General features: G+C 46.9%; 1 protein-coding gene across 2 annotated transcripts in view; it reads left to right on the top strand.

Annotated features, from left to right (window-relative positions):
* Positions 1-24,667, top strand: part of LOC138451027 (suppressor of tumorigenicity 14 protein homolog) — a 338,794-nt gene that overhangs the window by 173,251 nt on the left and 140,876 nt on the right. The window contains exons 1-4 of one of the 2 annotated variants that reach the window (XM_069604880.1): positions 2,130-2,226; positions 2,597-2,753; positions 3,452-3,621; positions 13,323-13,393. In XM_069604880.1, the coding sequence (XP_069460981.1) occupies positions 2,215-2,226; positions 2,597-2,753; positions 3,452-3,621; positions 13,323-13,393 (410 nt within the window). In that variant the 5' untranslated portion in view covers positions 2,130-2,214. Of the gene's footprint in view, positions 1-2,129; positions 2,227-2,596; positions 2,754-3,451; positions 3,622-13,322; positions 13,394-24,667 lie in introns of those variants that run through there. The other variant, XM_069604879.1, reaches the window with a different exon arrangement.

The raw sequence follows: 24,667 nt of genomic DNA, 5'->3' as shown, positions 1-24,667 counted from the left end.
GAAATCAGGCGGACATGCTGTTATTTTTTTACTCCCTTTTTAAAAAAAAATAAATCTGGGAGCAGTAAGTGGCCGATACACCCCTTATCTGCTTATCTGTTGGCCTGCCTCTGGGGTTGGAGGTATTCTTAGCGAACCTGTCTGGTTTCTGTTTGAAATGTGGATACTTAAGCAGAAATGATTAATGAGCAGGTTTGTGAGACTGCATAACAGCTTGTTTCTGTTTGTGCAGATGCCCCTGCAGTTCTTTGGTGCTGGGCATTCTTTCTTGTGGAAATGGACCCTTGGCATCACTTGGCTGAAACCAGAGGGACACGTGGGGCACGCGATTAATCCCTGGGGCGCGCAGAAGTGCAATGAATGGGAGCAAACTCTCCACCTCCCATCCTGACCTGTGCGGTCGCTATTCATTATAATGGGTGAGGGAGCAGCGCCCCACCAGAAGCCTCTCCCATTATGGAGGCGTCTAGGAGCCAGCCCATGGTAAACGAGGAGTGCTCCCCTTTTCTTTTTGCAGCTGAGGGAACTCCTGGCTGATCTGTCAAAGTGAAACTACAGTCCCCTTGGACAAAATGGGCTCCGAGCATTTTTGCTTCTCCCATCCTTGCATAGTCCACTGGGAATCCTGGCTGGGGAACTCCATGCTTCTATACGCGAGGGGTGGTCTCCTGTACATATAAATGGAACGGGGCACCTCGTTATCGCCCCCCTGGCTCCTCAACAAAATCTGTGCACCCCAAATGACGTCCCTGCCTGCCCCTTGAATCCCTAAAGCCCATCGCACTCACGACTATGTGTGTGATGCTGGGGGCCCAGGGGAAGGCATGGCAGTTTTTATTTTGGGCGTATATGCCCAGTAAAAGATGCCATGGCTGGCCCTGGCACCCCACCGCCTCGCACACGTCTGCCCCTGGGCTCCCCCAGCGCCTTGCAAGCAGGCATAATCTCATTCATAATGAATGTGGGTATGTGTGTATTTGAGGCACTGGGGGCCTAGAGGGGCAGGCATGGCATGCTTTATCATGGATGGCCAGTAAAAAAATGTTCTGTAGCTAGACTGGCATTTTAAAGCTGCAAGTTTGGACACGTTCTCACTGTTCACACTGTGGCATGGCATTTTTAATGGTAAAGCCAACTGGAGTATTTTCTTACACGGGGATAATGCCATATTGTGTGGACATGTTTTCTTATACATGCTTGCTTTGGGCATATTGCCAATAATTCTACTCATATGGGAATACGGGCATATAATATTGCAGCCAGTATGGAAATGTATGGGCACAGGCAGCGTGAGAATGTTTTTATACTGGCATATATTGTGGGCAAAGGCATCATAAAAATGTGTTTGAGAAATACTTTTTCACTGTTGGTGACTTGCATCTATTGGATGTTTTCATGAGTTACACTACAAAAGCAATTGCAAACTTAGGGTAAAAAGTTATTTTTTAAAAATGTGTGCTGTACAATGCACCATTTTAACCCATTTTTGTCAAGGGTGGGGGGGGGGGCAGAGAACCCTGCTGAAATTCCCCCCCCGTGCCTCCACCTTTTCGTTTGTTCGGGCATATTTGGGGGAAATATTTACACCCCTCCAATTAAAAAAGTAAATAAAATTCTAAAGCCGCCACTGATTGCATGGGTGTGCCTGGCCAGGTAGGAAGAGCAATGAGAGGGTACACGTCATTCCATTTCCCTCGACCCAAGTTCACCATCTGCTGGTGCATAATACCTGGCATTATCCCATGGTTGGTAGTTTCAAAAGATGCCAAGAGCTCTAGCAGCAACAGGAAGCAGGTGACCCGCAGTCCTACCTCCTTAACACATGTCTTGATGCAGAAAAACCGGTCTTGCCACTCTTCGAACCAGCAGAGCTGCTCAGAGGAACCTCGCCCTAAGAACTTTCAGGAAATGAATGGGCCTAAAATTGCACTCTGGAACCAGTGAGGCTTTAAAAATAAAATGGGGTTCCAGCACGCTTTCTCGGCTGCTGGGAAGTGCTGCGTGAGACTGGGAGACTAGCCATGTAAGGCTGCTGGTTAGGATATAAACAACGGTAGGGTTTAAGAAAGGATCCGGAAACTGTTGGTTTTTCGACACCCGGGACCAAGTTTTCTGGCTCCCTGCATGGAATCCAACATTTATGAATTCGAACCGTGGAATAATCGCTTTTTTCAGGGTCCCGGAACTGAAATTCTCACTTGATGGAACTTTTAAATGTCTTCATTAGTAAGTCTAATTGTGATGGGAATCTTATGCCGTGTGTACTTTTTCATTTTTTTTTTCACATTTTTTTTCTCTGACAGCAAATTTTGAAGCATGGTATTTTAATTTTACAATAACACCTTTTGGCATATATATTTTTTTTCCTCTGCTTAATTTCCAGAAACATACATTGCCCAATGTACATTTCATTAAAGTGACAGTTGGTAGGAGAAGGGCTGGGCTGGGCTGGGGGTTGGTGTATGCGAAGGAAGTACTACAGAGTGGTCTTTGACTCTGCCGTCTTGCATTGGGCTTCGGCAAACCTTATGTCCTACTGTAAGTAGGACAGTAAGGCCACAATGTTTACAGTTTGTTTTCTTTTTTTTATTTACAGGCTGAGAATGGCAAGCAGGAGTCTGTGGCCTTCATTGATGGTGGAAAGAGAAAAGATGGCGCGTGTCGGGGCAAGGTCCTCTTCCGGAGCCTCATGGGGGTCATGCTTTTGCTCATCCTAGCTGCAGTCATTGGCTTTCTCGTCTGGTACTTTGCCTGTAAGTCTGGAGGGGTAGCTATCGCTAGCATAGTGCAACATTTGCGTTCTGTTTGAGGCGAGTAGTTGGACAGTACATCCCAATTGTAGAATTCCCTCCCCTGAGCCGATGGTGAAGATCATCCCACTTCAGCGCACATGCTCCTCCAATGATAATTGGGCCTTCCCCCTTGTTGCCTCTCCTTCCACCTCGTGACCGAGGGAAATGAATTCCTTTGCGTTAGCTGGTGCAGTTAAAGGCTTCAAATCCCCCCCCCTTGCAACCCCCCACTCACCCCCAACGTTTGCACTGCTTTACTAATAGAGCCTCCTCTCATTCTGCCAAATGCTCACTGCAATGTTATAGACCTCTCCACGTGTATTGTCTAATGTGAAGGAGCTCATGCTTCTGGTGGCGTGACGTAATTTAGTCCCATGTGTTGCCCTACTGGGTTTCTCCAGTTGAACTCGATGACGCACCACCTGCACAGGTTCCCCTTCACCATTTCGAGAGCTCCTACTCCCTTTTGACCTAGGCATCGGGTTGCTTCTCTTTCAGCCAAAATGCTGTCCTGTAGATTCTTCTCCACCACCCACTCCATCTTCTCGCGGGTACTCATCCAAGCAGACTTCTGGTCATTCTTTGACTGGATTTTATTTCAACACAAGCTACCTAGTGCATCAATTTGTTGGCAACATTGTCTTTTTATTCTGTTCCAGTTAATTCTGGTAGGCGTGGTGGGACGACTGCCAGTACCTTTGCAACACCAGATGAAGCCACGTTGGTGTACAGTGGACGATTGACCATTGGCAACCTAGATTATTCCACGGATCTTGAAGACCCATCATCGCCACGGTTCAAGGAGCTGGGTGATGCACTCCAGCAGATGGTAAGTGCCAAGTAAGGTTAGCAAGTACCAATAAAAAGGACACCAAATGCGAAGTGTTAAACTAGGGTTAAGAAATGAGCAAGAGTCGAGAGATTGAAACATCACTGAGTTCAGATTAACTGGAACAAAGGGGGGGGGGCAAGAAGACGGAGAATGGTTTCTTTGAAGTGGGGTCGTGGGGGGGGCATGGGAGAAAGTCTAGGCGGTGAGAGGGCAGTGGGGTTTGTACAGAAGCATGATGCGAGATCTAGAAGGGCTGGAGATGGTAGAAAGGGAAAGTCTCCCAGGCAATCTCGCACAATGCCATGCTAACAAATAAAATAAGCCAGAAGAGACCATGCAGGAAGGTCACAGGGCCTTCTGCTAACTGCTCCAAGCAACCAGCGAGTTCAGGGACTTCATTTCTTCAGAAAACAAGGAAAGGTTTTTAATAAGGGGTGGAAGCACCATTGTGTCCATTAACTGGAGACACGAGGGCATAAGAGGATCTCACTAAAATGCCTAAAGGTCCTTTTTTGATGGGCGCTTTTGGCTTTTGTCCACGTGGTGGGGGTTTATGGCCACCATGTGGCTAAACCATTGTAAAAAGGGAAATTGTGATGGTTTGGCTGGATAACATATTGTATGTTTTCCCCACTGGTAGTAATGGTCTGTTCCAGCTAATCGCCATGATTTTGCTAGCATGTCTCAGCATATGCACAGTAAAAAGAAGAAAATTGTAGCCCTCATTGCTTCAATAACCCTCCTTCGTAAGATGCTTTAGGAATTGGGATGTCCAAGGCGGATGGTGATTGGCCATGCTGAGATGCGCCCATTGCCCTCTCAGCATTCAAGCGTTTGGCGGATGCAAAGTGTGAAGCCTCATTACCTGACTATGATTTAATGATTACGTCGGTGTCCCAATCTATCTTTCACTCTCTGGGTAGATGTTTCCTAGTCATTCTGTCTCCTAGGCTTAGTCCCTCTTCTGTCTTCTAGTCGGCTCTGTTCGTTTTCTAATAGTGTGCCTTCTCGGTCCCTTTAGACCATATAGCTTTAATTTATCTTTTCTTCTTTCGCCTGTACATGTGCGCCTATGTCTCTCTTTCTCTCGTCTGCCCTTTCCCATATTCTCACCAGGGAGGACCGCATGGTCCAAATAACTCTTTTGCAAGAGACGTGAAGAAAGGCTTAAAGGCTTCATGGAAAGTTTGTACGGAAGCTTGAACACAAAGCATAACATGGGTAATCGTACAGAATCCACTCTCTTATGCAGAAGCAACACCCCCTGTGATTTCTAGATCTTGCAACTGAGAGCCGTGCTTGCTTGTCGGGTTTGGGCTATGCATAGAACTTATGCCCCGTTCTTTAACATGAAACTCGGAGGCAGGCACCGAGCAAAGGGGCTGCTTAGGTTGTCTTTGGGGCATGACCGCTTCTCGAATGTGTTTCAGCCACCAGTAGGCATGCCATTTACCCTTTCTGAACTTTCTAGCATTTTATAGTTGCATGTTTACAGAAATGTTGATATCCCCTTTATGTAAACCTTGCTGATAGGCTGATGTTGGGTCTTGGTATAGCAGAATCTTCTCATCCTTCTCCAAATGGTAGTTACCAAGCGGTGCATGTCATCTTGCATTTGTATGGCACCTCCTGCCATAGATTATGGGTTAAATTGCATTTTGCCTGCCAGAGGAGAAAAGGAGGAGTATTATAGACCAGTCTATAGTGTAGGCAAGAGCAAAGACTTGTAGATAGTTGCGATAAGGTGAGGAATAGATGAGATGCTAGGGATGGCATGGGACGGAAAAGGTGCCAGAGCTATGTGGACAACTGGACCAAATTTGTCATGGGACTATACTGTATAATCCTACGTCCCCTCCCCTTTCCGCCATACTTTGGGACATTCTGCCCATCAGGATGGGACAGAGCTCATTTTTAGGCATCTTTTATTTTTATGCTGGTCCACCACACGTGACCGTCACCCCGCCTTCCTGAGTTCTGCCCCGCTCATTGCCCTTCAGTCCTGTTCTCCACACAGCCGAGGTCGGACGCTCTTGCATCTTAATGATTTTTTTCTTTTTGCTCCTTTGTCCTTCATAGTCCTGCTCCGGTTCCACGGTCCTCTTTCTTTTGTCTATGCCGGAGCACCTGGGATTCATGTCCTGTTCTTCATGTGAACATCGTTTCGCTAGGGGGGATCCCCATTCTCTTTATGGAGTGCTTCTGCCAGGAACACCGGTAGGAATCTTGCTTCTACTGTGACTCCATCTCTGTCCGTGCACTCAAGCGTCGACTTGTCCAGTGGGAGCAGGTGTTCAGCAGGTTCTTTCTCCTCCTCATTTACAGCAGTTCATCGAAGAAAAAAGGAAGCGTCCGGTACGTTTCTCTTTTTTTTGTAGGGCACCCTGGCCAGGTGACTTCTTCCCGGGGTCTTCTGGTTCCGGGACAGGCCCTAGTTGCTCTGGTACCAGGGCTCTCCCTGAGGGGTAATGAAGGGGATCTAACCTGGACTCCAGATGTTCTGAGGTTCCCTGCATATGGGGGCTGTCTGGACTGGTTCTTCATCCGAGGTTACTCTTCTGGGGGCTAAAGTTAAGCCCATCATTTCTGGAGCTGTTTTGACCGGTGTAGTTCCAGCGGTTTCCAGGTCTGGAACTAAATGTACCAAGATTAGTCAAGGTTTCCAGTAAAGCGACTAAAAGCACAGGGGTTACCCCTGAGGATCCCCGACTAGGGGCTATAATTAAAACTGCCAAGATTGAGGAGCCCCCCACCGAGGGTTCTGGCTACGGGGGGGGACCCTAAGCCTTCCCACACACAATCCTGTGGACGAACCGATGCAGCTGAGGGGGCAAAGGAAGAAAAACGCCTTAAAGTACCGGCCCTGCCGAGGAATCTCCCACTGAGGGCTAATTCTTCAGCAGAAACTAAGGAGTTGCAAAAACGCTCTAGACCCCCTAGCACCGGCTCTGCCAAGGTGCCCGGTCACACGGCTAAAATGGAAAAAAAACACGATATCCCTGTGGTGACAATGGCCTCAATGAAACCTGTGATGCAGTTCACACAGGCAGTAACAAAATCGCGGCCCAACCCCTGTGGTCTGAGGTGGCCATTTTGACTACCTCTCACATCAACCTTCTCAACTGTGGGTACCAAGGGGCCTGTTTTTGCAGCCGAGCAGCCTTTTCCACGTAATGTGGACAATAGCTGCCACACAGTCTCGCTCCCTTCTACGTGGAGGGCCATCATGGCAACCAACCTCTTTGCAATTCTGGGGGTATGCCCCTTCAGAGCGGCCTCTACCCACTCCTGTGCCTAGACCTTCTCTGAGGACGTGTTCTTTGGCAAGTTCCAGGCCCTTATGCACTCTGGCCCAATGAAGACATACTTTAATGATCTATTCGAAGAAATGTATCCTAAGCCTCTCGTGCCGCAACCAGCTCCGGCTACTCCTCACCAGGTTCCGGTAGTGCCACCTCCTCTTCCGGTGGGGCCTCCTCCTTTTCTACTACCACCACTGCCTCCACTTTCACCTGTGCTTAAGACTTCTGTTGCACAGTCAGTCTGCGCACGGGGTCTGAGGTACCACATGCTGAGGATCGGGATTCTGTTGCTGCCACATTGGGTGAAGATCAGTTGGACCAGGATAGCAAAGACCCGCCCCACTCTGTCGGAGTCTTTCATGACAGGTTTGTGGATATGATGGTGTTGCTAGATATTCCAATACCAGAGCCTCCGGCTCCACATGAAGGTGTACTTTCAGGAGCCTTAACTCTTTTGACAAAGGAGCGCGCAGGCCTTTTCCTTCAAAGAGACGTGCTAGCTGAAGCCCGCTAGGTCTGGGAAAAACCTCCTTCCGGGCAGCACCTGAACAGAAATATTGGCACTCGCTACAAGCTGCGCTATCAGCAGACATACCCATGACTGTATATCCACTCCCCTCAGCAGTGGTGAATGCAGCTATGCATCCATTCTAAGCTGTCCTCCAAGGCAGCGTCTCAAGTCCTTTCCAAACACAGGACAAGCTTCTTTATGCCATTGTGGGGAAAGAAGTATTTTCCAATTTGGCTCTTTGGCCGCAACAAACTAATACCGAGGGCATCCTGGCAGCTGCAAATATCAAGCTGTGGAATGAGCTTGCTGAGATTCAGAAATGTATTCCTCCTGACAGGTTCGAAGCTTTTAAAGGCAGCTGATCTGATACCAGATTGCTGGCTCAGGACCTGCTGGAGGCCACGGCCCATCATGTCGACGCTACGGCTCGGGGCCTTATGGTTGGAGTAGACTTTGTAGCATGCAGCAACGCTTGGCCGGAGAAGTTCTCGAAGGAGGTTCAGGACAAAGTACTTTATCTTCGCTTCGAAGGTAAGGAACTCACTAAAAAGGCAAGCATGTAAACAGCTACATTTTTGTCTGTCCTTACCAAAACTGGAGCTAAAGCAGCTTATACTTGGAAGGCGGGGTCTCAAATGATCTCCTTTTCAGGTTTCAGAGGGTTCCAGGACCGCCGGGGAGGAACTCCCTCTGGTGGGCCTCACCGCAAGCAGCAAAGGCAGGGTGGTCAGTTTTTTTTTATTTATTTATTTTTATTTTCTTTCTTGGTCAACAGCCTAGTCTTCAGCGACAGATAATCTTGCTGCCGATAAACCATCTAAGTGATGTTTTCCATCGGTCTCAAGAGACTCGGTGGCAGGACGAATATAGTCTCATCAGGAGACGTGACAGACCATCATTGAAGATCGATGGGTTTTGTCCATCGCTTGGGTGGGATTGAACTTGCCCCTCCCTCATACCCCACCCTCCTCAGCAGACTGGGCCTCCCTCAGAGCTGAGGTACAAAACTTCTAGACCTCAGAGCTGTGGAACCTGTTCACTTGCGGGAGCAAGGGGAGGGCTATTACTCTAGTCTGTTCCCAAACCCAACCAGGCTGGCCTGCGCACTATCCTCAACCTCTCCAACTTAAATCGCTTCCTACCCCAAGAGAAATTCAAGATGATTCTGCCCAGCCAGATAAGATCCTCTTTCCAGGAGTGCGATTGGCTCAGTGTGGTAGATCTTCAGGACACCTACATGCGTATCCTGAACTGGGGCTCGCATCGGAAATACCTGTGGTTCTCCATGGTAACGGAACACTTCCAGTATCGAGTGCTACCGTTTGGTCTCAGCTCGGCACTGCATGTCTTTTGGAAGATGATGGCGTTCATCGCAGCATTTCTCATACTGCAGGGAATTCATGTATATGCATATTTGGACGATTAGCTTCTGAGCAGTCCTTACTCACAAGCTGCAGAGGTCACTCCTCCAGCTCCTGTTCCATCTGGGGTTGTTGGTGAACTGGCAAAAATCGTCCATGACGGTTGTTCAAGATCAGATTTTTCTACGTTTCCGTTGGCATATGGTAAGTGGCAGAGGACAGGTTTGCGGACCCATCAACCACGTGTCAACTTTTTCTCCAGTCCTCGCAAATGTTAGCCTGGTGGTTCCAAAGACTCCTGGGGACTTATGGCTATGTGCGTGTTAGCCCTACCTCTTGGAAAACTGAAAATGAGGTGCTTGCTCGTCTCTGGCTAAGGGCCCGTACTCCAAAATGATTGTAGTTCCTCCCCTCATGAAGGTGGATCTTCAACGGTGATCACCCGTCAGCAACCTTTCAGTGGAAACCTCCTTTCAGGAGCCCTGCCGACAAGTTGTGGTTACCACAGACTCCTCCCCTCTAAGGTGGGGTTGTGACTCTACGTCACCTCCTAGGTGTATGATTTGTGGACGCCCCTGGACAGACTGTCTTGTATCAATTACCTAGAGCTTCTGGCAGTTGTTCTGACACTCAAAGCTTTTCATTCCTCATCAACAGTGTGGCTCAAATTCACACAGACAAATTGTAGCGATATTTTACATCAACAAGCAGGGGGACACCAGATCCCCTCTAGTGGATCTAGCTATCAAAATTTGGAATTGGGCGATCCAGCACAATGTCTGGTTTCAGGCAGTGCACATTCCAGGTCACATCAATGTTGCGGAGTGGGAACAGTGGGAGATGAACAGTGATGTTTTCACCAAGATCTTCCAGCAATGGGGTTCACAAGCTGTTGACCTCTTTGCAACCTCAACAAACAGGAAACTTCCTCTTTATGTTTTCAGGGACGGTCTCGGAGTGTCTTCCTTTGGGGACACTCAACATCCCTTGGGACAACATGAAAGCTTACGTATTCCCGCCTTTGTTGATTCATCGGCTGCTCTGGAAACTCTGAAGTGCTTCTAACTGCACTCTCCTCTTAATTGCTCCTTGGTAGCCAGCCAGGTTCTGGTTTTCGGAGCTGCAGACCCTGTCAGTGTTGAACCCGATCAGGTTGCCGCAGATTCCCGATCTTCTCAATCAGAGCAATGGCCAGTTGTGGCACCCCTCCCCACAATCCTTCAGCTTGGCGGCCTGGGACCAGAGTTCCGGTCCTTAGCGCAGTTTAACCTTTCAGAGGATAACCTGTGCATAATTCAGGTGGCACGTGAACCTTCTACGAGGGCTCAGTACAAGAGCAAATGGCTTAGTTTTTGTCATTGGTGTGTAGCTAAATAGCTTGATTCTCGACCAGCTTCTATTGACTGTCTTTTATATCCAACCTTGCAGCCTCTGGCATCCACATCCTGTCATGCAGGACATACATATTCGCCATTGCGGCTTATTTGTCTACAGACAGTTGCTCTTTTTCACTGGCAAACCCAGTGATCAAGAGACACTTCACAGGTCTTCATCTTTTCCTCTGGTTAGGCCAAAATGGGATCTGACTGTGGTCCTCACTGCTTTGTCATAAACCATTTGAACCTATGGCCACTACCAAGCTCAAGTACCTTTCTTGTAAAGTTGCCTTCTTAACTGCAGTAACATCCATGAGAAGAATAAGTGAGCTTCAAGCTCCGTCGAACACCCATTCCTAACATTCCACAAGGATAAGGTTGTGCTTCACACTCGTCCTTCTTTCCTTCCCAAAATTGTATCCGAGTTCCACTTAAACCAGTCATTAGCATTACCGGTTTTCTTTCCAAACCCGGTCTCCGATGCTGAGATGGTTTTACACAAACTAGATGTCAGAAGAGCTCTGAAGGTTTAACTTGACAGAACAAGCAAACTTAGAAGTTCTTTACAACTCTTCGTTATGTTTGGTGACCCAAAAGGGAAACCTGGTTCGAAAGTTTCCAACTCATGTTGGATAGCTTCATGTATCTCCGAGGCCTACAAAATTCAGGGCCTTCCCCGAAGGGCATTCATGCACATTTGGTCTGTGGCAAAACGGCTCCTGTTGCCTTCCAGAAATATGTCCCTTAGGAGTCCATAGCCAAGGCTGCTACATGGGCTTCCCCTTCAGCTTTTTGCACACATTGTCATGACTGGAGCTCCTTGGCCTGAAGCCCAGTTTGGCCAGGCAGAAACTTGTTCCAATAAGGGAAATTTCCATCCTCCCATTTTCTTTGGTCGGTGCTTGGGAATCTCCCACAAGTATGTAGGAAGGGGCACGGGACATAGGAGTATGAGTTATTCACTGTAGTGACTACCTTACTCCTAGTCCATTGTCCCTTTTCCTCCATATGCCTGCCCGCCGTCCCCTCTAATAAGTATCCGCTAATTGCTAAAATGGTCCTTCGACCTGGCGATGGAGAAGGACTGAAGGGTGATGCGCGGGCGGAGCTCATGAAGGCAGGGCTTTTTTGTGCTTAAAGTGCTCCGGTCCCATCCGGATGGACGAAATGTCCCAAAAGTATGTAGGAAAGGGGACTATCAACTAAAAATAAGGTAGTCCCTACAGTGAGTTACTTTGTCATTCTACCGCGTGCAGAGCAGAAGGAAGAGACGCCTGATGAGGCGTTCGTGATACCAAGGTGTATGGCTGGAATGTTCTCCTCTCATGGTGAGCCAAGGCTTGTGAAGCCATGCCCAAGAAGACAGACAGGGAAGTAGGTAGAAGGGCTTTGCCATCTATGCCGCAAAAGCCCAGTCCAAATAGTTGGGGTGGGGGGTGGTGGGGAAGCTGGAAGGAAATATGGGCACATTTAAATGAGGGTATTTCACCCATGGCTTCCTTGCAAGTAGAATGCTTGCTCCAGCATTCCTGGAGGTTCCTGAATCCTGCTAGAGCCTTTCTGGGAATTATGTTGTTTTTTGTGGCAGTAATCCTTCGTCTGGAAGTTAATTTACATAATCCGGAATTTGCATAGCCCTCTCCTCCTGCATTGCAGTTTGTGTCCTGCTAATAGAGGCCTTTTTGTTTTGTTTGAATGTTCATGGGGTTCTACCGGCTGCCTAACAGCTACTTCAAAGGCACTTCTAAATCGGATTTGTGTAAAGCAAACCATTACAATGAAACCTCAACTTAATTTATCATGACCTAACCAGCTAGTATACAAGGATATAGACATCATGTTCTCCCCTCCCAGCCCCCCAAACAAAGGAGTTCATGGGTACCTACAACTCTTCTAGTTAACCTGTGTTTAGATTTGGTAAAAACACATTGAGTCCAACAGAACAAGACCTTACACAACCTGTTTCTACAGATTTGAAAATGTAGCTTGGCGTAACAGAAGTGTAGAATACCACACCTCACTGAGTGTAGCACTACCAAACGGGACCGCACTTGAGACTATAGCTTAGGGCAGGCACATGGCAAAGCATGCCATCGACTCAAAGAAACACACACAAATGCATACATCACCCTATTAATTCCTGCTCCAAACTAACCATTTCTGGATTGGGTTCTACGTTATTTCGCCGAACGAAATTTTTTCATCGTGGGACATTTCATCGCCAGAACAGTCATCGCCAAAAACCCTGTTTTTATTTTTTATTTCTGGGGGGGTGGGGGGGGGGGTCCCCCCCCACAAGAACCCCCACTTTAATAATCATACCCCAACAAAAACCCCCCCCCCACAATTTTTTTTTTTTTAAAAAAAGGGTTTTTGGCGATGAAATGTCCCACGATGAAATTTCGTTCGGCGAAATGCGTGTATACCCTGGAGGTTCAGTTGACTGCTTTCAAGATGTAAATGAAGGTTCTTTGTAGGCCAAGGCACCATGTCTTCAAAGGTAGGAAGACTCTACCCCCTCAAACCCCTTCCTGCGGTAAATTACGGTTTCCTGTCACTAAGAGGTGCCATACTCTTCTCTTTTTAAGACGTGTTCCTCTCTTTTTGACAGAGGAAGGAAACATGTGGGTTCACTTGGTCTAATTCCATGTATGCCTGTATTCTAGAGCTGTGTGGCATGGTCCATCTTTTTGGCCATGGAGTAAATGGTTCATTATGGCTTACGCCGTTCTGTTGGACTTTGTTTATGGCTCTGGGTATTACCATCTGGCATTGGCAATGCAATACCCGTTGGTACAGGCATCAAAGGCTTTGTCTGAGCCCGTGTACCAGGCTGTCATAGCTGCAGGCTTTGCAATTCACCCGCTGGTATGAAATGTATTTAACCAAAGGAGGCTAACCGATCGTGTGAAGGCCCTTTAACAAAATGGCCTAGTACAAAGAAGACACCATGCAAAAACTATTGGCGTTGCCAATGCTTTATTTTTGGAACGGGGTGTTCAGCAGTTGCTTTGATGAAGTGTTTAACTTGAATTTTTTTTAACCTAACTATTTGCTATTTTTAATTGTGCTGTCGGGGCCTAGCTTGTCTTCGCTGCACTCGCATTGTTGCTCCTCCTGTCTTCTCATTCCCGGTTTTGTTTCCTAGCTGAACTCCACTTACATGGGCGCCCAGGACCTGAAGGGGTACTTCAATCAGTCCGTGGTCACTGCTTTCAGGTGAGGAGCATGCATGGGGAAATGGCAGGCAAAGGGGTGTAACATGGTGGCCTGTCACAGCTTCACTTTTGCAGTGCTTTTACTGTTTCAGCCAGGTGACTGGGTGGAACACTTTTCCCAATGAGCTGCGACAGCATTCTAAGGTTCTGTGTACTATCCTCCCTCCCCCACGCAGTGTTTGGATGTACAGTACCCCATGCAGATTTAAGGTATGCTGGTTTGGCTGTAAAGTCTTCTGCAGGGTATGTTATTTATTGTAGGTTTAATAATGGTTTCCAGTTAGCCAAAGTCTGATTATTAACATAGACTTCCCAGACTGGAAGTCCTTGCAGCCGAGCCTCTGTACTGCAGGGGCATGAGGAGGGGTAACTAAGCCAGGTAAGGCTTGGGGGACGAGTGGAGGCGTAGCTAGGTGAGGCCTGCTCTAGACTTAAGATTGCACCCTGCAGGCGTGCAAACGTCTGAACGTCTACGCAGAGGACAACCGAAGGCTTGCGAGCAGCAGCATGGATGCATGTGTGCTGGGCCAGGTTATGCCACAGCGGTTTGCCCTGGGCGGCTTACTCCCCATGCTTTATCTGCAGTGCCCACAATTCTTCATCTGATTAGGAAAGCAACATGTCCGGTTTGTGGTGGCAGTTATGACACTGCAGGTAGTGTTGCACCCCATCCAGTGAGCTGTAGGGTTTATTAATGAGGAAAGGCTCCGCATTTTGCTGCAGTATTTTTAATTTGTCAAACTTGCTATTGCCCTTCTGCTTAATGGCTTTAACTTAAGCCATGTTTGTTCTATTGAGGAGGAGTGGGCCGCTGCTACTGGACTGCAGGTTAATGCAGCCGTGGTCTACTCGGCTGGAATGCCAACTGCGTCATGAATGAACCCAGCGCAATGTTCAGAAGCTCAACCAGGGATCCCGCTTCCCTGCTGCGGAAGTGGATCTCCCATTCTGCTCTTCCTCATGTAGCCAGCACTGCGCACTGTGGTGGGCGGTGTTTACACCCCCTTCATTCTAAATCTGAATTAGACTTGCTTCCAGAGAAAGTAGAATTTCTCCCCACCCCCCTTTTTTTTTTCTTTATTTTTCTTTCAAACATGCACTGTCCGCCCAGAATGACTAGTCCCTTTGCCCTGGTACCGGGGCTGACTTGACTGGAGATGGTTGAATCCGTCCTGGAGTAGCTTGGTTCTCCGAGCCCTGCTCCCTTTCTCGTTTCCATTTTCCTCCAGCCTACCATGCAGTGGTCTCCATAGTTGGCTCTCTGTTCCCGTCCTGGCTCCCGTAAGTTAATGTCCTTGATCGATTTTGGGGGGGGTTGGGGTGGGTGTGCAGCGCTCTGCTGGTTCAAACTTTGCCATCCATGCTCCCTTCAGCATGAGCATGCTTGGGCTTTCTGTAATAGGCGTGTGATATGATAGGTCATTTATAATGCGCTTAATACCCAGAGGTTTCTAAGCGTGGACCTGGGGATCGAAACGGTGTTGCTCCATGTTGTCTTGCTTCCAAGGCGATCATGTTGCCCCTGAGCTATCCTCCCAAGAGGTCTCACATTCAGCTCACGAACTGGATGAACCTAGTACATTTCCATTTGGATAAGCATTCATTCCTTCTGTACCAGCCCCAGGTCTTGTCTGTTGGACCCAGGTGTATTGTGGTGCTTGTAGTTATTTTGGATGGTGTTGACTTCCAGGAACCACATGAAGGGGGCGAGACCTGGCCAAGTCCGAGGCTGTTTGAATTGTGAAATAGAAAAGAGGTACCAATACGCAAACAATGCACCATGCACACTGGGGGGGGGAACGGGGGCAGGGTTCCCTCGGCTTCCCCATACCAGATTTTCTCTCCTAGTCGGGGGTCATGCCGATGGCCCTGTCAGATTCCTTTATCAAACTTCCCAGAGTGACTTTTCAGATGTTGGATTCAGAAGAGTGGCTGATTGCATGCTCCGGGATAGTCGAGAACCTACCCAATAGCAAAACAATAGCGCTCCTGTGTCCATCTTTTGTGGTTGGATGGAAATGAACTGGAGGAAACGATTTTCTCAATTTGAAAGATAGATCTATGCAGCAGGCTCCTGGTTTTCCACTTTCATATGATCAACAAGCCCAATTTTATTCTGGTTTCTTTTATTACTCTGTTGGATGTGTCGGAGATGGCTTCAGAAATCCATAGACCAAGTTAATAGAGCTATTGTGTTGTTGTTAAAGTATTTTAAAGAGCTGGTTTGGGAAGACTGCAATGGTAGAAACTAAAAGGGTCCCGTTAGCTGTTGTCCTCATCAACGGCCACTTCAAACCTTACTCGAGCATCCCTAAACCTCAGAATCTCTCTTATGTACTTTAAAGCAAGTTAACCCCTCCTATCTGGCGTTCTAATCTTTACAGGGAAACCTAAAGGCAGTGGCCTTTTTATGCATAATCTTCTGGAACTTTCTAAAGATACTGATACTACTTGTCTTTTGAACTTCCTGATGTAATGAGGAATTTATCTTCCAGTCTCTTGTTCACACGGATTTATGGGATTATTGCGACGGTCGAAAATGGCGACTTTTTTAATTTATTTTTACCCTTTACACCACATATATATGTGGGGGGAACCCCCGCACTCCATATTAATATTATACTCTAAACCCCCCACATATATATGTGGTGTAAGGGGGGTGTAAAAAAGTCTGCATTTTCATATTTTTTTTTAAACCAATTGATTAAATATTAACAGAAGAAATCAGTGTAACAGATACAATAGACAATTATCCATACAATAATAATGAAAAATATATTGAGAAAAAAAATTAATAATAAAATTCATTAAAAAAATATATTATAGATATAGATATAGATATAGATAGATATAGATATATATATTATTATTATATAAATCAATAAAAGGGGGCAGAAAAGGTGTGATGCAAAAGTCAAAAAGCAATAGCAATTCATAACATTGACCTGAAAACAACCTTCTAGAAAACATTGGCATAGCAACAAACCAAGAAGCAAAAGACATGAACATTATAATGAGTAAATTGAAACATGCATGTCTAGTTATCTGAATACAGGTAAACTCTACACAGGAAGCTCCAACGACTAACTAACCCTTATCCAAAAAGGCCTTCCATATTTTATCAAAAGTACGTCCTTCCCCATTCACAGAATATATCACATTTTCAATAAAAAAAGTCTGCATTTTCAGCTTTCTCAATTCCTAGGTCGACATTTTTGTACGATTCCATCTCACACTACCTGCACCTCTTCCCTTCCCTTCTCTCCTCTTGCACTACCTGCTCCTGTCTCCAGAATTTACACCAGGCCTGTCCTCCCTCCCTACTGCTACTTTTCCTTCTCTCACACATCCCTCATCTCCTAGCGCTCTCATTTCTTTAACTCATCTTTTGCGCCGCCCTACACTGCACAAACATGGTACCACTATCTCCTACACACAATACCTTTCCTGCACTCTGTCAGAACACTGACCATCTCCTTGGCACTGCACTATGCATCCTCCGCCTGGTCTCTTGATCCACCACCGCTCCATTAGATTTTCCCTGAACAACTTTGAATCTCCTCTGTCCTGGATGGCCTTTTATAGCGCACACCGCCCCCCTCCATATTCCCCCTGCCGCCCGCCCCCCCTCCCCCCGGCTTCCCCGCATCCGCCCTTCCAACACTCAACCCGGCTCCCACTTGGGCCTCTGGTCACATGCTCCCCTTTGCCAATCTCTGTTTAAGCTATCCCCGAAAGGCTTAGATTTTTATTTTTTATTTATTTTTTTCCCTTTTTTAGCCCTGCCTTTTTTTAGTATCCATTTGCAGGGTGGCAACCATGTGACCAGGCTGCTCGTTTTCCTTGAAGCTTTCTAGTGAGTTTTGGCTGCATCTGTGTCCCTAAATAACTACACATTCTCTACCTTTTTATTTTTTAGTCGTCAAAAAATGATTTAATCGTTTTGCAACACAAAAATGAGATACTTTGTCATGTGCATATAATTCGCTTTTCTGAAACGTAATATTTTGACTTAATAAAAAACATCGACACAATTCTCACGCATGATTTGTCTACAATGAACATTGCCGCCGTTATGTTGCAAAGCCTCTGCTCTTGTCCCCACAATAAGACTTCTGAGCATCCAACTCTGGGCTTCTGCTTTGTAAGGGGACAACATGCCAAACCTCCTTCACAGGCAAAGATATTGTTTTCAGATGCTGAAGAAAACTGTTACTACCCTGCGCAGCTGAGCCGATGAATAGCGGAGTCTACAATGCATTAAATGCCTGCTACAGATAAATAGATTGAGTCGTGTGACTACGAATAATCAATATGCTTATGGTTACTTTGTTTTTCTCAATGTGTTGTCTACTTCCTTTATAGCATGAATAACTTGTTAATATTTTACTGTGTTTTTCACTATTCACTAAATGCATTATGAAGCACAAAGTACTATGAGGTTACTATACTTGGACCATCTAGAAGCATGTACTCCAATATTGAGCAAATGTTTTAAAAACTGTTAAACATGGATGTTACGACTGCCACTGGGAAACCTCCAAAAACAGTACATGATGATTGTGAAAAGCGCCTTCCCTTTGCAGGTAAGCGCAACTTCCGAGTGTTTGGAACCAGGTGATTTGCAGCTTAAATGAGCTCTGTCTTCTACTTGTGGCAGATGGACAGAACATTTGACACTAGATGGATTTCCAATCTTGGTCAGAGGGTGGGTACACTTCTATGGGCTTGTCTTCCTACAATGGAATTATCTAAATTTAAAGGTGTTTGGATGAGCAAACTTTAAAGGTGTTGGGGTTCATTCTTTGAAAGGGAGGCTGGTTCCCCTAAGGTCTACTTTCAACACAGACCTGGTTTAAGCGGTCAGCCTGCTTCAGCACAATCACAGCGATCTACTGTAGTGCCAAGCTGCTTGTTGGTTCTCACATGGTTTTAAGGATATAATGCCTAGCCACCTCTCGGCCCCGATCCTGTCCATGTTTGCAGCACTCCGCTTGTTAATTCGAAGCCTTCCAGGAGGGAAGTGCCTCTGATCTTCCTACTTCCAGGAGCCCAGGGCTGTATTGCCCAGCTCACCTGTAGGCAGTGGCAGCCTTTTCTCTCCAAGGGAATCGGAGTTCTTCTCCACCAGCATTCGAAGGTAGGTGGTCTGGGTTTTTGCATCTCCGGACCTTCCCTGAGAACTGGATCTGGCTTTCAGCATCCTCCCCATTTGCTGGCTCCTTGTTAACGTCCTTATGGCCTATGTTTTTACCATTGGCTACACTCTGGGGAGGGGGGGGGTAGGGTGGGAAGGGGCTTTGGCGAGAGGAGAACCGAAGTATTGCAGAAATGCTCTAACTACTTATCACATGCTGAATGAGCAAGTACTCCAGGGGGGATATAGACTCACAAAGTGGAAATTGCTTTAATGAAGTAACCTCATTCTACCACTAAGAACTGTGCAGGAGTTTCAAGACTGCATAAAAACCTACACCGGGATGAACCTGAGCACGACGGGGAGCTCTCCTACCAGTTCTAAGGAACAGACAAAGGATTTCAAACCTGAAGGAAGTGCTCATGCAACAAGATATAGGAAAGGGAATGATGTTTATCAAGAAAAAGGGTTACATTCTCAAACTAATGGGAGAGTTTAACAGATTTAGACCCGAAGATGTTAGAGGTGCAACAGTGTGACAATGAATAAATTGAAAGTGTGCAGCGTTGGAACACACTTGAGAAACAAAAGATCCTAAACATTGACTCAGAAGAATGGCAAGGGGGGGGGGGGAATCTCCCTGTTTGGCCAGCAGGTGAAATTTAACCCAAGTGATCCACAGTTGGGCTGTCTTTGATGGTGATGGGCAGCTGGTTCCAATGCTGTAGGGCGCGAGTAATGGCAGAAGCTATAAAAGGCCTGTTGAGTGGGGCAGGGTTAAGGGGGGGGGGGGTGTTCAGCTCAGAGGTTGAGCTAAGGAAAAATATATGGTGAGTAGACTGAGATACAGTCGGACAGGTACTGAGGAGCAAGAACACCGACAACTTTGTAGAAGGAACATGAAAAGTGGGCAGTGTGCATGGAGAGTCAACCAGCATGGTGTTCGTAGAACGTGGGGAGGATCTGGGTAGGTTCTAGAGTCTGGGCATTGAAGGTGGGGAATTTGTATAGAGAAGAGTAGAGTTTGCAGTGCACAAGGGTGGAGAATGGAGTTTTAGTAAGGGAAGGATTCATTTTCTGAGTAACCTTTCCTTTTTTATCTTGTGGTGTACATTTAGAAGTAGGAATCTAAAGTGTTTGGCCCATTACTGTTTGTGTAGCTTTTATTGTACAATATGTGGTCAGGAATGTATGTTGCTGCCAGGGTTAGTTTTATGCAAGGAGAATTGCATCTGTATAGTGCTTGCGACAAGCAATATTTTATGAGGAGGTGGTATGTTGATTAACAGTTTTATGTTGAGCTGGCTAATATAAACAGCAGAGATGATGGTAGTCTTACATTTTTGCAGTTGGAAGTTGCTATAGGAAGACATTAAAGTTGAACGTTTTGGGAGAGGGTGCACGAAGGTCTGGTGAGAAGATCCAGGAAGGGAAAGAATGGAACTGGAAGTTGAAAGAAAAAAGACTTCAGTTATTGCAGAGTTCAGCATAAGCCAGCAGTGAGCCATCCAGTGATTGCTTTCTAACTTGGTAATCTCCTCTAAAAAGGCTAGTGAAAAGGGTGGAAAGGAGACAGATTGACTTAACTACCACCACATGGCTGAAAAACAAAGGACCAAGGTATGGAACATAAAGAGCAGTGGCCCAAGACCTGAGGAGAAGGGCCTAGTCGAATGTAGCCTCTTCAGTTGTGTCTCAGCCACACACATTCATCTGTCCTCAAACTATGGTGACCAAAATGGAGCCTGCTCCCTCGGGTGTCGCAGCCACCCCCCCTGTGATATCTACGGGATGCTCCACAATAAAAAAGCCAGAGCAGGCAGATCCAGCTTCCCATATCTCGCATCCACTCCCTGGAACGCCCTACCTCCCACAATCCGAGGGGAGGCCTACCTCAGCGCCTTCCGGAAAACCATTAAAACCATCTTATTCACATAAGATGCCTTGCACCAGTTGAATACATATCATATGTTCCTAATGCATAAACTGTATTGTAATGACTAACTGTACCAACCAAAATATCAGCTATATGCCTTTTGGAATTCATAATGTACCACTGAATGCCTCTATTCCTGTAACTAAGCTCTTGCAAGTAACAGCGCCTCAATACCCATGGGCTACTTGCGTGCTATATAAATAAAAGATCGTCCCAGATCCACACCAAGTGCGTACTTGGGAAGGGATCCCTTCTGAGATTCACCCAAAGCTCCTTTAGGCTGTGATCCTTTCACTCCTAGCGTGCAGTGGTCGTCCCTTTCTTAGATGTCCAGACCACCAACGATGCCTCTGTCCTGTCACCTCTCCCCTGCTATATTGCGCAGCTCCGTGGTTGTCTAGATCAACTTGGCAGCCTAGAGTCGTAATCCAGGCCTATTCCACCTCAGAGGCCTGTACCTTAACAGTACAGGTCACACCAGATTTCTTTTTCTAGGTTCCAGGCATTCATGCACTCTAAGCCGATGAAGGAACGCTTAAAAGGATATCTCATCACTGCCGCAAGCTCCATAGGCTCCACCAATTACTCCTGACCAGGATCCTGCTCCAGCAGCAGACCTTAAGGACCCTGATGATCCTGGTTCAGCTGAGGAGGGAGAGGAAATCCCATTATCGGCAAGAGCCTTTCATGACATGCTCATGGATCGAATGGGATTCCTCGAAATTCCTGTCCCTGAGACTTCCCCCTTCAAAGGAAGGAGAGCTTGCAAGTTCAGTCCATGAAGATGTTGGGGGGAAAACTGGAATGGGGCTTCAAAAAGACATCCTAGCTGAGGCAAGGAAAGTCTGGGATCAGCCTCATGCGATAATGCCCACCAGCAGGTGAACAGACTTACGGTACAGGCTACTTCAGCCTGAGGAAGTCTCATCATCCTGCCCTCCATCAGTGGTGGTGGCAGCTATCATGTTTCCAGGCCCTCAATATATTCCGCTGCTTCACAAGTGCAGAGCAAAGATTGCGTGCTAGAAGCCCTTGGCAAAAAAGTATTCGTACACTCTGCATACAGCCGAGACAAGCTAACACAACAGCACTCATAGTGGCAGCAAAGAAAATGCTTTGGAAAGATCTCACGTTTGAAAGCTTCATTCCACCTGAGAATGTAGACCAATTCAAAGGTGGCATGCCAAATGCAACAATTGTCAATAGTTGCACAAGATGTTTTTGAAGCAGCAGCACACCACGTAGACACTTGAGCTGGGGGAGAGGGATTAACATTGGCATGAATGTGTGTAGACTGGCATGGCTTCATGCCACCAAATTTACAAAAAAGGTGCAAGACAAAGTGCTGGACCTTCCATACGACAGACAAGATCTTTTCCACAGCACTACAATACGAACTAAAAATAAAGTGAGCGCACTCAGCAAAATCCCCATCTGCACAGATGAAACCAACATCGGCCAAACAATCAAACATTGAGAGCTGATTCACAATCCAGATGCTACTCTGGCTTTAGGGGTTTTCAGGAACAAAATGCGAGGATGCAGGACAGGTTGCCCAGCACCCAAAAGAAAAAACAGCAGAAATCCACTGCAAGAGGAGTTTTCTCCTGCCAGGCCTCCTCAGCAAGCTCTTCCACTGACAATACTTCAAAGTGATGGTCTGGCTCGATCCCATGGTACTCCGGTTGGAGGGAGACGCCCTACATATGGATGCCTGGAGGACCAGAACCTCAAAATCCTGAGTGTTGTCAGTAGCCAGTAGGGGTTCAGTCTTCCTCTGCCCTTTCTTTTCCCACCTTTCCTCCTTCCTCTAAATCAGGTTGGGTCTCCCTGGAAATCTCAATTTATGGAGACTTATGGAGATAATGGCTATGGAGGAGGTGACAAGTTGCCTAAGCTGGACAGGTTTTTTACTCCCGTCTCTTCAGTGCCAAAATCGAACCATACTGGACTTGGCGGATTTCAATCTTTTTCTTCCCCATCAGAAGTTTGTAGATTACCTCCGCACAGATCCTTACACAAGAGGGTATTGGATCTGTGCGGTAGATATGAAGGATGCGTACCTTCATATCCTTCAGACACCTGCATTGGTAGTTTCTGAGCTTCATTGGGGCAGTCTCCTTTCCAGTACCAAGTCCTTCCATTTGGCCTCAATTCCACACCCAGAGTTTTCATGAAGATGACAGCAGTAGCTCTTTCCTACATCTCCAGGGAGTCCATGTCTACCCATACCTGGGTTAGTAAGGGGACCATCACCGGAGACGAGAGGCACAGCTCTTCCTCCATTTACTTCATGACCTAGGTCTGTCGGTGAACTGGAAGAAGTCGACCTTGACGTCACCTCTGCATTTGATTTTCATAGGCTTCCCCCGACTAGCCACAGTCTTCCCTAGCATGGAGAGAATGGACATCCAGAGCACCTGTTGCCTATTTCTCTTCTCCGACAGCACCACTGTGTGGTGGTTCCAGAGACTAGTGGAATTGATGGCATCTTGCATTCAAGCTGCTCCTCTAGCCGGGTTAAAAATATAAAGAAGACAGCTAACCCGGAGGCTCTCATTGGTCACAAGAATCAGATTTGCAGTTGCAACTGGTTCAGGTCCCCGGAGTCTTGATCCACAATTTACTATGGTGGTCTAATCCTCAAAATCAAATTCAATGGGTTCCTTTCCACAACCATTCCGCCTAGGTGGTGATCACTACAGACTTCACTCCTGGGTTGGGGTGCAACTCTAAATAATCTTCAACCTGTGGCCAGGAGAGGACCGCACCCAGAATATCAATTACCTGGAACTGAAGTTGGTGTTGAAGGCCTTTCTCCCCAAGATTCAGGGTAAGACCGTATCAATAAGCACAGAAAATTCTATCTCAATGTTGTACATTAACAAACTACGGAGGAACAAAAACACTCCTTTATTGGTCTAACCTTGTAAATGGACTGTTGGCCAGTGTGTGTGGCTACAGGCAGTTCACCTACCTGTAGTTTCAAAAACAAGTGGGTCAGCTGAGCCATCTAGCGGAATCCAACCATGAGTGTCAACTCCACCCACGCGTGGTGGAAAACCTGTTTCACTGGTGGGATCCCATAAATAGGACCTTTTTTGCCTCCAGCCACTGCCCTGTGTATGCGTCCGGGGGAGGACAGGGAGAGGATTCTCTCAGGGATGCTCTGGAGATTCCATGAGATGGAATGGCAGCTAATGTCTTCCCTCCTGTTCCACTAGTGCATCAGGCGCCGCAGAAATTCCAGGAAGCGGACTGGTGTGAACTCATAATGGTTGCATTATGGCGGCCAACCAAGCTCTGGTTCTCATATCTGGTGAACCTGGCCACAGAGACCCCAATATCTCTACCATTTTGCCAGGACTTACTGTTGATGGAGGTGGGGGAAGATTCATCATCCCTCCCCACAATCTCTGAACTTGGCAGTCTGGTACCGGAGGTCGGGTCTCTAGGCCATCTTGGGCTCTTGGGTGACAACATGCAAATTCTACAAGCCCCTTGCAAGGATTCCACCAGGACACAGTACAAAAGCAAGTGGCTAAAATTCTGTCACTGGTCCCTTGGGAAGCACATTTTGAACTGCTTCACTAGATGTCCTCTTTCGTTTCTGATCTGGCCTCTTCAGGCATTAAACCAGAGACTTGCAAAACATATTTGTCAGTGCTTGGCGCCTATTTAAAATCAATCATTAACATGGCACTTTGGTGGTCTTTGCTGCCGTTTTCCAACTGTCAAGCCTCCACACCCCAACTGGGATCTAAACTTGGTCATAACAGTGTTGTGCCACAAACCATTTGAGCCAATAGCCTTCACTGACATCATGTGGGTATCCTGGAAGACAGCGTTCCTGGTAGCAATTACCTCAGTCAGAGGAATATGCGAGAAAGCCTCTAGCTGCAAGTTTTTTACATCTTTTCATTACGACAAGGTAGTGCTGGGCAGTCGCCCGTCATTTCTTCCTAAAATAATGTCTGAATGCCACATCAACCAGGAGATTTGTCTTCTGGTATTTTTTTTCAGAATTCAAACTCAGAATCTTAGTCCTTCATGCCTTGACTTCGCAAGGTCCCTGAAGTTGACCTGGACATGACTAGGGAATTTACAAAATCCGCACCCCTCCCACCCCCCCTATTTATTTGTCTCATTTGGAGGCACAAATAAAGGTTCCTCTGCCTCCAAAGCGATGATTGCCAGATGGA

Source organism: Ambystoma mexicanum, chromosome 1p, assembly GCF_040938575.1.
Source record: "Ambystoma mexicanum isolate Mex_15411 chromosome 1p, UKY_AmexF1_1, whole genome shotgun sequence".
In the NCBI taxonomy this organism is placed as follows: domain Eukaryota; kingdom Metazoa; phylum Chordata; class Amphibia; order Caudata; family Ambystomatidae; genus Ambystoma; species Ambystoma mexicanum.
Note: the sequence above shows the minus strand (reverse complement) of the source record. Positions and strands in the feature narration are given on the sequence as shown.